Genomic DNA, 14686 nt, shown 5'->3' on the forward strand with positions numbered 1-14686 from the left:
GATGGAAACCCTTTGTTTCAATCTCAGTGTCTCCCGCTTGCAGCAGTCACACAGCTTCCAGCCTCTGCACAGAGCTACAGTCAGCTGAACCTCATTAACCACTCAGCACCTCCAATTAGACAGCAGCCAACCCCAGTGCTGTCCCTGTCCTGGGAGTGTTTGATGGGACAGTGTAGAGGGAGCTTTACTCTGTATCTAACCCCCGTTTTTCTTTCTTTTTACTCTGTATTTAACCCCTTTTTTGGGACAGTGTAGAGGGAGCTTTACTCTGTATCTAACCCCCGTTTTTCTTTCTTTTTACTCTGTATTTAACCCCTTTTTTGGGACAGTGTAGTGGGAGTTTTACTCTGTATCTAACCCCGGTTTTTTTTGGGACAGTGTAGAGGGAGCTTTACTCTGTATCTAGCCCCATTCTGTACCTGCCCTGGGAGTGTTTGATGGAGTCCTATTTCCTGTGGTACATTAATGTTGTGATCTTTATTTTTCTCAGGATGATTCACAAAATAAGATTGAATGTCTGGTGTTATCGCCACACCACCGAATCTGCAACGTGAGTTTTCCAGTCTTCAGATCATTGATGCAGGTATGTATTTCGGGAACACCGATAACACACACAGTAACACAAGCTGTGCTTGTCATTAGACATGTGCTGCTCCATGTCCTTCTGGGTTTCTGTTACACATTGCCAGTTCTGAGGGACTGACTAAGCTGGAGCTCGGTGCTGGTCTCCTGCTCTGCTCACTGGCAAGCTGTGGCAAGAGATTGCGACCCGGATATAGATTTAACCCATGCTCCATACGCCTATGGCCAGTAACAGTGCCTTAAATCCACTATAGTCAGAAGTAACAGCACTTTAAATCTGCTGTAGTCAGTGAGGAACAATGCTCTAAATGCTCTATACTCAGAGTAACAATTCTTTGAATCCACTACAGTCAATAATAGTGCGTTAAATCCATGATTGTCAGTAACAGTACCTTAAATCCACGATTGTCACAAACAGTGCCTTAAATCCATTATAGTCAGTAAGTAACAGTGCCTTAAATCTGCTATAGTCAGTGAATAACAATGCTCTAAATGCTCTGTACTCAGAGGAACAATTCTTTAAATCCACTGCAGTCAATAACAGTGCCTTAAATCCACGATTGTCAGTGACAGTGCCTTAAATCCATTATAGTCTATAACAGTGCCTTAAATACTCTATACGTAATGAGTAACAGTGCCTGAAATACACTATAGTCAGTAACAGTGCCTTAAATACTCTACAGTCAGTGAGTAACAGTGCATTAAATCCACTATAGTTAGTGAGTGACAGTGTCTTAAATACTCTATAGTCTGTGAGTAACAAAGCCTGATCCTAGTCTCAATTCCCCTGATTAGCACAATTCTCAGGGAGAATGCTACTAATCAATCAACCTACGTGGAAAAAAAATCAGCCAGCATTCCCACTTGTGACGAATACTGAGTGACTCCTGCTGGAAAGTACATTCATATGTGGATTGGCTGAGAGTAGGGTGGGGTTCAGCTGTGCTGCCTGCCACAGTTGACTAGCTTGTGTCTAATCGCTATTAGGCTCATGCAAGAAGGATTTTTTTTTTTTAAAACAGGATACCTGAATTGCTGTTGGTGCCTATGTAACCACACTTCACCAAGGGGCCAATGCTCACAGACCAGGAGATGAAGCAAAGAATAAGATTGATTAGGAGATAATGAAAACTGCAGTGGGATGAGAAATTCTTGCATTTCATCGAATCTTCAATTTTTAAGTTGCAGAATCACGAAGAGAACAGGGTTTTCGGTGCAATATGGGGAGGCGGTGGCGTAGTGGTATTGTCACTGGACTAGTAACCCAGAGACCCAGGGTATTGCTCTGGGGACATGGGTTCAAATCCCACCACAGCAGGTGGTGGAATTTGAATTCAATTAATAAATCTAGAATTAAAAAGCTAGTCTAATGATGGCCATGAAACCATTGTCAGTTGTTGTAAAAACCCATCTGGTTCACTTAGGGAAGGAAATTGCTGTCCTTACCCGGTCTGGCTTACATGTGACTCCAGACCCACAGCAATGTGGTTGACTCTTACATGCCCTCTGAAATGGCCCTGCAAGCCACTCAGTTAGGGCAATTAGGGATGGGCAATAAATGCTGGCCTGGCCAGCGATGCCCACATCCCATGAATGAATAAAAAAAAAAATTGTGTGTTAAATTAAGTTTTTCACGCAGGTGTCCTTTCGAGTGGAGTTTGAGTTCCATTGTTTGCTCCTGCTGGATGAAGTGGAGCTACATCTCAGTGTTACCAGGTCAGAGCCCATTGCTTTCTTCCATTATCACTCACATGAGCTTCCAGTCTCCTTCCTCAGCAAGTTTAGAGATGTAAAGGAAGCGGGCTTAGATGGTCACGAGCCAACACCTGAAGGATCGACACACATACAAGGCGTTGAGCACATCCAAACTCTGCTGTCCATATTCTAACTCACACCAAGACCAGTTCACTCATCAACCCTATGCTCATTGACCTACATTGGTTCCCTGTCTGATAACAGCTCTATTTTAAAATTCTCATCCTTGTTTTCACATCCCTCCATGGCCTTGCCCCCTGCCTATGGTTGTCAGCTGTGGCTTAGTGGGTAGCACTTTTGCCTCTGAGTCACTAGGTTGTGGATTCAAGTCCCTCTCTAGTACTTGAGCACAAAGATCTAGGCTGATACTCCAGTGCAGTACTGAGGGAACACTACACTGTCGGAGGTGTTGTCTTTTGGATGAGACATTAAACCGAGGCCCCATCTGCTCTTTCAGGTAGACGTAAAAGAAATGCAGGGGAGTTATCCTGTTTCTGGGGCCAATAATTGCCTCTCTTGAAACTTAAGTATTAGAAACAGGAGTAGTTAATTCGGCCCCTCAAGCCTGCTCCGCCATTCAATAAGATCTGATTGTGGCCTTAACTCCATTTTCCTGCTGACCTCCCCCATAACCCTTGACTCCCTTATAGATCAAAAATCTGTCTAACTCAGCCTTGAATATATTCAATGACCCAACCTCCCTCCATTGCTCTCCGGGGAAGAGAATTCCAAATATTAATGACCCTCTGAGAGAAAAAATTCCTCCTCATCTCCAATTTAAATGGGAGACCCCTCATTTTGAAACTGTGCCTTCTAGTTCTAGATTCCCGCATGAGGGGAAACATCCTCTCAGCATCTACCCTGTTAACTCCCCTCCCAATCTTAAGTTTCAATAAAATCACCTCTCATTCTTCGAAACTCCGATGAGTATAGGCTCAACCTTTTCTCATAAGATAACACCTTTATCCCAGGAATCAGCCTAGTAAACCTTCTCTAAACTGCTTCCAATGCAAGTATACCCCTCCTTGAGTAAGGAAACCAAAACTGTATACAGTACTCTTGGTGCAGTCTCACCAATGCCCAGTACTGTTGTAGCAAGACTTCTCTACTTTTATACTTCATCCCCTTGCAATAAAGGCCAACATTCAGTTTGCCTTACTAATTACTTGCTGTACTTGCATCACAAAAACAGATTTTCTGGCCATTATCACATGCTGTTCGTAGGAACTTGCTGTGTGTAATTTGTCTGCCAGGTTTTATGTATTACAATAGTGACTAACATCGAAAATACTTCATTGGCTGTAAAGCGCTTTGAGATGACCATTGGTCGTGAAAGGCCAAGAGAGACTGGATAGGCTAGGGTTGTTTTCCTTAGAGCAGAGAAGGCTGAGGGGTTACCTGATTGAGGTATACAAAATTATGAGGCGCATTGATAGGTTCGATAGGAAGAAACTTTTTCCCTTAGCGGAGGGGTCAATAACCAGGGGGCATAGATTTAAGGTAAGGGGCAGGAGGTTTAGAGGGGATTTGAGGAAAAAATTTTTGCACCCAGAGGGTGGTTGGAATCTGGAACACACTACTTGAACAGGTGGGAGAGGCAGGAACCTTCACAACGTTTAAGAAGTATTTAGATGAGCACTTGAAACGCCATAGCATACAAGGCTACGGGCCAAGTGCTGGAAAATGGGATTAGAATAGTTAGGTGCTTGATGGCCGGCACGGACACAATGGGCTGAAGGGTCTGTTTCTGTGCTGTATGACTCTATGTGAAAGGCATTATACAAATCTCTCTCTCTTTCTTTTCCCTATCTCTGTAACCTCAAACCCCACAACTCTCGAAGATCTGTATTCCTCCAATTCTGGCCTCTTGTACATCCCTGATTTTAATCCCTTCACAAAATATGTTTAATTGATCATAAATGGTCATTCCTTTCATTCCTTCAGAGGCAGAAAAGATCTGATATTTACATTTACATGTACAAAAGCAGTACAGACATAACTAGATTCGAGTTGATCTGATCCAGCATAGAATGTCTTCCAGCTTCCAAAGGGGAAAATTGGGCAGCCCATTAAGACCATTATTATTTTGCTGGACATATTCATATACACTGCTCACTTGAGAGTGCTAGAAATATCATCATTCATGATGGCCCAGCACAAAAGAAATTATTTCAGGGCCCTCCAATCACCCCAGAGTCTATCAGATGCTTTCCATTCCACCCCCCCACCCCCGTGCCCCCAACAGTATCAAAACATTTCACCTACAAGATGATTCGAGGAGTCACAGCCCGTGCTGTACTCCAGATGCAAAGGCCCTAAGCTTCGGAAGTCTCTGCCCCTCTCCCTCTCTCTCTTCTCCGTTATGATGCTCCATTAAACCTGCCTCTTCGACCAAGTTTCTGGTCCTGTCATAATGTCTCCTAATTGTGACTCCGTGTCAAATCTTTTGTCAGATTATGTACCTGTGAAGCACCTTTGGAGGTTTTACTCTGTTAAAGATGCTGCTATATAAATGCAAGTTGTTGTTGCAGATCCTGATAGCTGCCGTGCTGGTTCAAGGCTCAGTATTTTCACCGTGTTTGCATGCAGGTCCCTGAAGGTGGCACGACAGGTAGATGGAGTGGTGAAGAAGGCATATGGAATGCTTTCCTTTATTGGCCGAGGTATAGAATACAAAAGCAGGGATGTAATGTTGGAACTGTATAAAAATGCTGGTTGGGCCACAGCTGGAGTATTGCGTATAGTTCAAGTCACCACATTACAGGAAGGACAGAATTGCTCTGGAGAGAGTAGAGAGGAGATTAACAAGAATGTTGCCAGGGTTTGAAAATTGCAGCTATGAGGAAAGATTGGATAGACTAGGGTTGTTTTCCTTAGAGGAGGCTGAGGGGTGACTGAATTCAGGTGTACAAAATTATGAGGAGCTTGGATAGAGTAGACAGGAAGGACCTGTTTGCCCATGTGGAGAGGTCAATTACCAGGGGGCACAGATTTAAGGTGATTGGTAGAAGGATTAGAGGGGACATGAGGAAATTTTTTTCACCCAGAGGGTGGTGGGTGTCTGGAATTCACTGCCAGGAATGTTGGTGGAGACAAACCCTCAATTCTTTTAAAAGGTGCCTGGACCTGCACCTGAAGTGCTGCAAGCCGGAAGATGGGATGCGATTGGGCAGCGAGTTTTTTTTTCAACCAGCATGGATACGACAGGCTGAATGGCCTCCTTCGGTGCCGTAATGTTTCTATGGTTCTTTAGGGGTCAGGAATTTGTTATCTGTGTTACTTACTTTGCTCCATTCCCCGTCTTCAATCTCCTTCTCCTGCAGCAACTGCATGAGGCTCTCAATCTAACTGTATGGAGATGTGTCGAAGCCTCTCAGTGTGACATGCTCCTTTTCTCATTCCCTTCTGTCCTTTTGATGGAAGCACTTGGTCACTGGATTCCACCCACCCCCTCACTCCACCCCAAAGAGCTTGCTTTGAGGGGCGTTGTAGGGTACGAGGGGAGGGAGTCACACATTGGATTTGATCTGGTGGTTTTGCTCTCATCGGCAGGGTTCAGTGCCTCAGGTGTTATTGAAAACTTTTCATTTTTACAGTGACAGTGCTGAGATGAACGAGACACTTCATGATAACACAGTCCACATCTGGGCTGCAGTCCAGTACGAAGCAGATCTTCTCCTCACGAGGTAAGTGGTACCGATTCTGTAATCTCCTCGCGCTGGCGCATTAGTAACACGTGAGTGTCAAACCAATTTCAAATCCTGGATATCAGAAACAAAAGCAGCCAAAGCTGGAAACTCACAGCATGTAGGAGCTCAGTATCAGAATCCAAGAAACTTTCAACTGCTTTTTCTCCTTCGGATGCTGACATATCTGCTGTGTACTTCCAGCAATTTTTGTTTTAATTAAAATGAGGGGAAGCCAGTTTTGATGCTTCCCTTTTTAACCGCCTAACCCTTGAGCTAGTCACACCCTCTGACTAATTTATTTCTTTGATTTCTCGATTTAACCATCTTCACTTTATAGGTCATTCTATTTCTTTTGCTGTGTGTGTGCTTGTGTTGCCTTCCTTTCTCTTTGTTCTGTTCCTTTGTACTGTTGATCTGTACTATCTGAGGAAATCTTCAGACCTGAACCATCTTGCTTGTTCTCTCCACAGTAGCTGCCTGAACTGCTGTTTCCAGTGTTTTCAGATTTCCAATATTTTGCTTTCTGTTCATGCTGGATGATGGTCAGTTAGCACTGTGTTCTGTCACTTCTGGTTTAAAACTAGCTACAATGGATGTGATGAAATTCTCTGCCTTCTGCGCTTTGTACAGGTCCCATGTGGAATTAGTCTGCAGCTGTCCCAGCCCAATGATGGCTCACATCACACAGCAGATTCTCACTCAGAGAGGCTCCAGAATGACAATTGTGGGAGAGAATAAACCAGATGGAGCAGAGAGAGCGGGAGCTCTGCTGAGACTGGAATTTGAATACAGTGTGATGTCAGTGTAATGGGAAATTTATTATTCTGTATCCTAATCCATGCATATTCACTGGGAGACTGCCTGGTATGAAGAAATACAAACACAAAGATTTGAAAAATTAAGACCTATTAAAAGAGAAGTTATTACAGAGTGATTCGATATAGCTGTAAAAGGGACAGAATAGATAGAAAGAGACTGTTTGCAGTGATGAAAGGGTCTAGAATAAAGGGTCTAAAATGGAAGATTAATGTGAAGATTTAGGACAGAGATTATGTGGAATGCACCATCAGGTAAGTGACTGAAGCAGAAACTATGTCAACATTTAATAGGTTAGTTATGGGGTTAAAAGAAAGGGGGATAAAGGGATATGGGAACAGGAGAGGAATGTGGATCCTGCTCATGTGGAGGATAAACACCAGTGTGGGCCAGTTAGGTCCCATAGCCTGGTCTGCTGTAATTCTCATCTGGGAGTGCATGAGGTCAGGAAGTTTAAGATGTTCCATTGGTTTGTGCTGCTATTCCTTGGAATTTAATGATTAATATTATGAACATGACTGCGTTCAGTGCCATTGGTAAAACGAGCTGCTTTCTCCCTGCAGTGAATCCAATCTCCAGCGCTATGAGTTGCAGCCAGCCACAGAGTCAGTACCTGAAGAAATCCATCCCGAGTTCAAGCACACCTTTAAGGTAGAGATGGCCAGAGGGATAATCAGTTGCTGCGTTTTAAATTGCTTCTGTTGGTGACTCTGGGTGTGTTTGTGTGTGCATGTATGGTAACATTCTCCAACATATGCTGCAAGGAGAAAAATGAGAGGGGTTGGGAAGTAATCCCTTATCATTCCGTCCTCTCCTATTCCCCAGCCCTGTCCCCTCTCTGCTCCATCTGCCAATGCTCTGGGAATCACAGGCCAGGACCCACCAATCTATGCTGTAACCACAAGTGAGACTGCTCTGTGTGTGTGTGTGTGTGTGTGTGTGGCGGGGGATGGGGTGGTGGGGTGTTCACATTAAATCTATGCAGAGCCTTAATCCTCAACTCAATGAATAAACAAAGTGATTCCTGACAACGCAGCTCCCCACTGACGTCATCAGACTGCGCCGCAGTGCGCACATGCGCACACGGTCTCCTGCTCTCTGCGCATACGCTGCGCTCTGGTTTGCCAGTACCGGTTAACGCGTGCGCCGATGACGTCATCGCGTGACGTGGTGTTCCTCGGGCAACGCGCCAGGTCGGCCTCTGCGCATGCGCTTTATGCAACGCCAACGGATATTCACGCATGCGTCAAAGCTTCGGCGCGAGTTTCTGAAAGTGGAAGGAGGAGAGGTTCCGCCACCTCCAGCGGGATACCACTACCAAACGCATCTTCCCCTCCCTTCCCCTGTCAGCATTCCAAAGGGATCGTTCCCTCCGCGACACCCTGGTCCACTCCTCCATTACCCCCACCACCTCATCCCCGTCCCATGGCACCTTCCCCTGCAATCGCAGGAAGTGTAATACCTGCCTATTTACCTCCTCTCTCCTCGCTATCCCAGGCCCCAAACACTCCTTTCAGGTGAAGCAGCGATTTACTTGTACTTCTTTCAATGTAGTATACTGTATTCGCTGCTCACAGTGTGGTCTCCTCTACATTGGGGAGACCAAGTGCAGACTGGGTGACCGTTTTGCGGAACACCTCCGCTCGGTCCGCAAGCAGGACCCTGAGCTTCCGGTTGCTTGCCATTTCAACACTCCCCCCTGCTCTCATGCTCACATCTCTGTCCTGGGATTGCTGCAGTGTTCCAGTGAACATCAACGCAAGCTTGAGGAACAGCATCTCATTTACCAATTAGGCACACTACAGCCTGCCGGACTGAACATTGAGTTCAATCATTTCAGTGCATGACAGCCCCCCATTTTACTTTCATTTTTAGTTGCTTTTTCTTTTTTACAACCTTTTTTTTGCATTTATTTCATTTCATCTTAGTTTGTTCAGTTTGCTTACCCCCACTGTTTTTTTTTTTCATGTTTGCACTTGCTGCTGTTCAATATTCAGTGTATTTACACCTAATCTGTACTAATGCTTTGTCTTTCAACACACCATTAACATATTGTTTGCCTTTGCTCCATGACCTTTTGGTCAGCTATGTGGCCTGGTCCAATCTACACCTTCTCCTTTGTTATCTCTTGCCCCACCCCCACCTCACTTGCTTATAACCTGTGACATTTTTAATATTTGTCAGTTCCGATGAAGAGTCACTGACCCGAAACGTTAACTCTGCTTCTCTTTCCACAGATGCTGCCAGACCTGCTGAGTGGTTCCAGCATTTCTTGTTTTTATTTCAGATTTCCAGCATCTGCAGTATTTTGCTTTTAATTAAATTTGCTTTCTTTCCTTTGAATCAATACCCTAGGGAGTACCTGCTGCAGTGGCAGGGTGTTTGAAGGGGGTTCCCAAAAAACATAGCAGGGTGTCTGCCGCTGTTTGGAATTGCCATGTGAATCTGCGATCTTTATCCGTCTTATTGTGTTTTTAGATCAAAAACCTTGGCTGTTTTCCAGCTGAAGATTTGGAAGCTAAAATCTACATTCCGACAATGACTAGCGCATACTATCATATTTCTGCTGTGACCACTGCCTTCACTGAGCCAGTAAGTACATGACCAAGACCTCGCTCAGCCGTTGAGCTGCACTGAAACGTCCCTCCCCTGATAAAATGGTAGACTCCCTGAAGTGTTTATCATTCACAGTAGACTAGTTGGGTTAGAGGGGACAAATGAGAAATATGATGCACGTGAAATAGAAGTGAGTCACCCACCTGACACTTGGTGGACAAGTGCAGCATTCTGTGTGGTACTGAGTCACAGGCAGGAAGATCCCGTGCAACATTCCTAGTCTGTACTGAGTTACCTCATCTCAGGGAGGGCAACAGTTGTTGCAGTTGGCCTGTGCTGCAGAGACAGGATCCCTGCTCAAAAATTCCAGGAAGAAAGGGAGTGTGTGGATGTTGTGTGAAGATAGGATCAGGATCAGCAGTGACACACCATCAAATAATCCACTGCCATTGACAAATGGTCACTTGGCGAGGTTGCGGAGGGCAGGGAATGCCTTCAGTAGGTGGGTAATGTTTTTAGTTGTTGACTGTTCCTCTCAGCACAGGATTCTCTGTTCATGGTTTTAGCACCTGGCTTTTTCTCCAAGCTAAGGTTTTTGTGTGGAACCTGGTGGATTATACTGCATGTGGTCTTCTATTGCACTCAGTAACTCTGTCTTTTGATAGGTCACTGGGATAAATTGCTCCATGGATAACGCTACGGATCCACTGACGAGAAACCAAGACAGAGCCACACAGCTCCTTCCCAGAAACCTCAGACAAGTGAACCGCTTGGTAATCATTCAAAATAATGGACAGAGGGTGTGAGATAGAGAGAGGGTAATGGACAGAGGGTGTGAGATAGAGAGAGGGTTATGGGCAGAGGGTGTGAGATAGAGAGAGGGTAATGGGCAGAGGGTGTGAGATAGAGAGAGGGTTATGGGCAGAGGGTGTGAGATAGAGAGAGGGTAATGGGCAGAGGGTGTGAGATAGAGAGAGGGTAATGGGCAGAGGGTGTGAGATAGAGAGAGGGTTATGGGCAGAGGGTGTGAGATAGAGAGAGGGTAATGGGCAGAGGGTGTGAGATAGAGAGAGGGTAATGGGCAGAGGGTGTGAGATAGAGAGAGGGTAATGGGCAGAGGGTGTGAGATAGAGAGAGGGTAATGGGCAGAGGGTGTGAGATAGAGAGAGGGTAATGGGCAGAGGGTGTGAGATAGAGAGAGGGTAATGGGCAGAGGGTGTGAGATAGAGAGAGGGTAATGGGCAGAGGGTGTGAGATAGAGAGAGGGTAATGGGCAGAGGGTGTGAGATAGAGAGAGGGTAATGGGCAGAGGGTGTGAGATAGAGAGAGGGTAATGGGCAGAGGGTGTGAGATAGAGAGAGGGTAATGGGCAGAGGGTGTGAGATAGAGAGAGGGTAATGGGCAGAGGGTGTGAGATAGAGAGAGGGTAATGGGCAGAGGGTGTGAGATAGAGAGAGGGTAATGGGCAGAGGGTGTGAGATAGAGAGAGGGTAATGGGCAGAGGGTGTGAGATAGAGAGAGGGTAATGGGCAGAGGGTGTGAGATAGAGAGAGGGTAATGGGCAGAGGGTGTGAGATAGAGAGAGGGTAATGGGCAGAGGGTGTGAGATAGAGAGAGGGTAATGGGCAGAGGGTGTGAGATAGAGAGAGGGTAATGGGCAGAGGGTGTGAGATAGAGAGAGGGTAATGGGCAGAGGGTGTGAGATAGAGAGAGGGTAATGGGCAGAGGGTGTGAGATAGAGAGAGGGTAATGGGCAGAGGGTGTGAGATAGAGAGAGGGTAATGGGCAGAGGGTGTGAGATAGAGAGAGGGTAATGGGCAGAGGGTGTGAGATAGAGAGAGGGTAATGGGCAGAGGGTGTGAGATAGTATTTTTTAATTAAGGGAGTAACTAATTAACCTAAGGGTAAGACATGGCAGGAGAGCTCAGCCCTGTGATATGCTCCTCTTGGGGTATGTGGGAAATCAGGGACGCTTCCAGTGTCCCTGGTGACCATGTGTGCAGGAAGTGTATCCAGCTGCAGCTATTGGCTATCCGCATTATAGAACTGGAGCTACGGATGGATTCGCTGTGGAGCATCTGCAATGCTGAGGACGTCGTGGATAGCACATTTAGTGAGGTGGTCACACCGCAGGTAATGGCTGCACAGGCAGGAAAGAGATGGGTGACCACCAGACGGAGTAGCAGGCAGGTAGTGCAGGAGTCCCCTGTGGCCATATACCTCTCAAACAGATATACTGCTTTGGATACTGTTGGTGGGGGGATGTCCTCCCAGGGGAAAGCAGCAACAGCCAAGTTCGTGGCACCACGAAGGGCTCTGCTGCACAGCAGGGGAGGAAAAGGGTTGGAAGAGCTATAGTGATAGGGGATTCTATCATAAGGGGTGCAGATAGGCATTTCTGTGGCCACAAACGAGACTCCAGGATGGTATGTTGCCTCCCTGGTGCTAGGGTCAAGGATGTCTCTGAGCGGCTGCAGGACATTCTGAAAGGGGAGGGTGAGCAGCCAGAGGTCGTGGTCCATATTGGTACTAACGACATAGGCAGGAAGAGAGATGAGGTCCTGCAAAGTGAATAGAGGGAGTTGGGTAGAAGGTTAAAAAGCAGGACATCTAGGGTTGTAATCTCAGGATTAATCCCTGTGCCACGTGCTAGTGAGGGTAGGAATAGGAGGATTAGGCAAATGAATGTGTGGCTGAAGAGCTGGTGCAGGCGGGAGGGCTTCAGCTACTTGGATCATTGGGATCTCTTCTGGTGCAGAGGTGACCTGCACAAGGACGGGTTGCATCTAAACTGGAGGGGGACCAATATCCTTGCGGGGAGGTTTGCTAGTACGACTCGGGAGGGTTTAAACTAGCAGGGGGGTGGGACCCAAAGTAGTTGTCTCTCAGATGAGATAGTTGAGGCAAATGTAGAGGTTAAAGCGAGCAAGTCCAGTAGGCAGGCCGGACAGGGGCAGGACAAGGAGCGTGGAAGGTCTGGTAGGCTAAACTGCATTTACTTTAATGCAAGAAGCCTTACAGGTAAGGCAGATGAACTCAGAGCATGGATTGGTACATGGGGATTGTGATATTATAGCTATTACGGAAACGTGGTTGAGGGATGGGCAGGACTGGCAGCTCAATGGTCCGGGGTACTGATCCTTCCGGCGTGACAGAGGTGGAGGTAAGAGAGGAGGGGGAGTTGCACTATTGATTAGGGAGGACATCACAGCAGTACTTAGAGAGGATATCCCGGGGGGAATGTCCAGCAAGGCCATATGGGTAGAACTTAGAAATAAGAAAGGGGTGATCACTTTGATGGGATTATACTCTTGGCCCCCCTATAGTCAGAGGGAAGTGGAGGAGCATGTATGTGGGGAAATCACAGATAGGTGTAGGAATTATAGGGTTGTAATAGTAGGTGATTTTAACTTCCCTAATATTGACTGGGGCTGCCTTAGTGCTAAGGGACCAGATGGGGAAGAATTTAAGTGTGTCCAGGATAGTTTTCTGAAGCAGTATGTGGATGGCCCTACTAGAGAAGGGGCGACACTCGACCTCCTCTTAAGAAATGAGGATGGGCAGGTGGTTGATGTGTCAGTGGGGGAGCACTTTGGGACCAGTGACCATAACTCTATTAGCTTCAAGATAGTTATGGAAAAGGATAGGACTGGTCCTCAGGTTGAAGTCCTGAATTGGGGGAAGGCTAATTTCGATGGCATCAGACAGGAACTCTCAAATGTTGAATGGGAGAGTCTGTTTACAGGTAAAGGGACGTCTGGCAAGTGGGAGGCTTTTAAAAGTGAGATAGGAAGAGTTCAGGGCCAGAATGTTCCTGTTAGATGGAAGGGCAAAGCTGGCAAGTTTAGGGAACCCTGGTTGACGAGGGATATTGAGGGTCTGGTCAGGACCAAGAAGGAAGCATATGTCAGGTATCGGCAGCTGGGATTGAGCGAGTCCCTCGAGGAGTATAGGGGATGTAGGACAACACTTAAGAAGGAAATTAGGAGGGCGAAAAGGGGCCATGAGATTTCCCTGGCAGATAAGATAAAGGAGAATCCTAAAAGATTCTATAAGTATATTAAGAGTAAAAGGGTAGCAAGGGAGAGAGTAGGTCCCCTTAAGGATCAGTGTGGCAATCTATGTGTGGAGCCACGGGAAATGGGCGAGGTCTTACATGAATACTTCTTGTCTGTATTTACCGTGGAGAAGGTCATGGAAGCTAGTGAGTTCAAGGGAGATAACACCGATATCCTGGAGCATATCAATATTACAAAGGAGGAGGTGTTGGAGGTTTTGAAGCGCATTAAGGTGGATAATTCCCCAGGGCCTGACCAGGTGTATCCTCGGATGCTATGGGAAGCAAGGGAGGAGATTGCTGGGGCCCTGGCAGAGATTTTTGCATCATTGTTAGCCACGGGTGAGGTACCGGAAGACTGGAGGATAGTTAATGTTGTGCCTTTATTTAAGAAGGGCAGCAGGTATAAGCCAGGGAACTACAGGCCGTTGAACCTTACATCAGTGGTGGGAAAGTTATTGGAAGGGTTTCGGAGAGACAGGATTTATATGCATCTGGAAAGACAAGGTCTGATTTGGGATAGTCAGCATGGCTTTGTGTTGGAAATCATGTCTCACGAATTTGATTGAGTTTTTCGAGGAGGTGACCAAGAGGATTGATAAGGGCAGGGCGATGGTCATTGTCTACATGGACTTTTGCAAGGCCTTTGACAAGGTCTCGCATGGTAGGCTGGTCCAGAAGCTTCAAACACATGGGATCAAGGGTGAGCTCGCAAATTGCATACAAAATTTGCTCGGTGATAGGAGGCAGTGGGTGGTAGTGGAGGTTTGTTTTTCAGATCGGAGGCCGGTGACCAGTGATGTGCCGCAGGGATCGGTGCTGGGTCCTCTGTTGTTTGTCATATATATTAATGACTTGGATGTGAATGTAAGGGGAATGATTAGTAAGTTTGCAGATGACACCAAAATTGGTGGTATAGTGGACAGTGAAGAAGGTTGTCTCAGGTTACAACAGGATATAGATCAACTGGGAAAATGGGCAAGGGAGTGGCAAATGGAATTTAACGCAGACAAGTGTGAAGTAATGCATTTTGGGAAGTTAAACCAGGGTAGGACATATACAGTGAATGACAGGGCCCTGGGGAGTGTTGTTGAGCAGAGAGACCTTGGGGTGCAAGTACATAGTTCCCTGAAAGTGGCAACACAGGTAGACAGGGTGGTGAAGAAGGCATATGGCATGCTTGCATTCATCGGCCGAGGCATTGAGTACAAGAGTTGGGACGTCATGTTAC

General features: G+C 46.4%; 1 protein-coding gene across 1 annotated transcript in view; it reads left to right on the forward strand.

Annotated features, from left to right (window-relative positions):
- Window positions 1-14686, forward strand: part of itga10 (integrin, alpha 10) — a 182549-nt gene that overhangs the window by 157181 nt on the left and 10682 nt on the right. Inside the window, exons 22-27 of the mRNA XM_068022751.1 lie at window positions 491-583; window positions 2222-2298; window positions 5934-6023; window positions 7406-7493; window positions 9321-9434; window positions 10064-10171. Coding sequence (XP_067878852.1) covers window positions 491-583; window positions 2222-2298; window positions 5934-6023; window positions 7406-7493; window positions 9321-9434; window positions 10064-10171 — 570 coding nt within the window. The remainder of the gene's footprint in view (window positions 1-490; window positions 584-2221; window positions 2299-5933; window positions 6024-7405; window positions 7494-9320; window positions 9435-10063; window positions 10172-14686) is intronic.

The sequence above is a fragment of the Heterodontus francisci genome, chromosome 46 (genome assembly GCF_036365525.1).
Source record: "Heterodontus francisci isolate sHetFra1 chromosome 46, sHetFra1.hap1, whole genome shotgun sequence".
Taxonomy (NCBI): Eukaryota; Metazoa; Chordata; class Chondrichthyes; order Heterodontiformes; family Heterodontidae; genus Heterodontus; species Heterodontus francisci.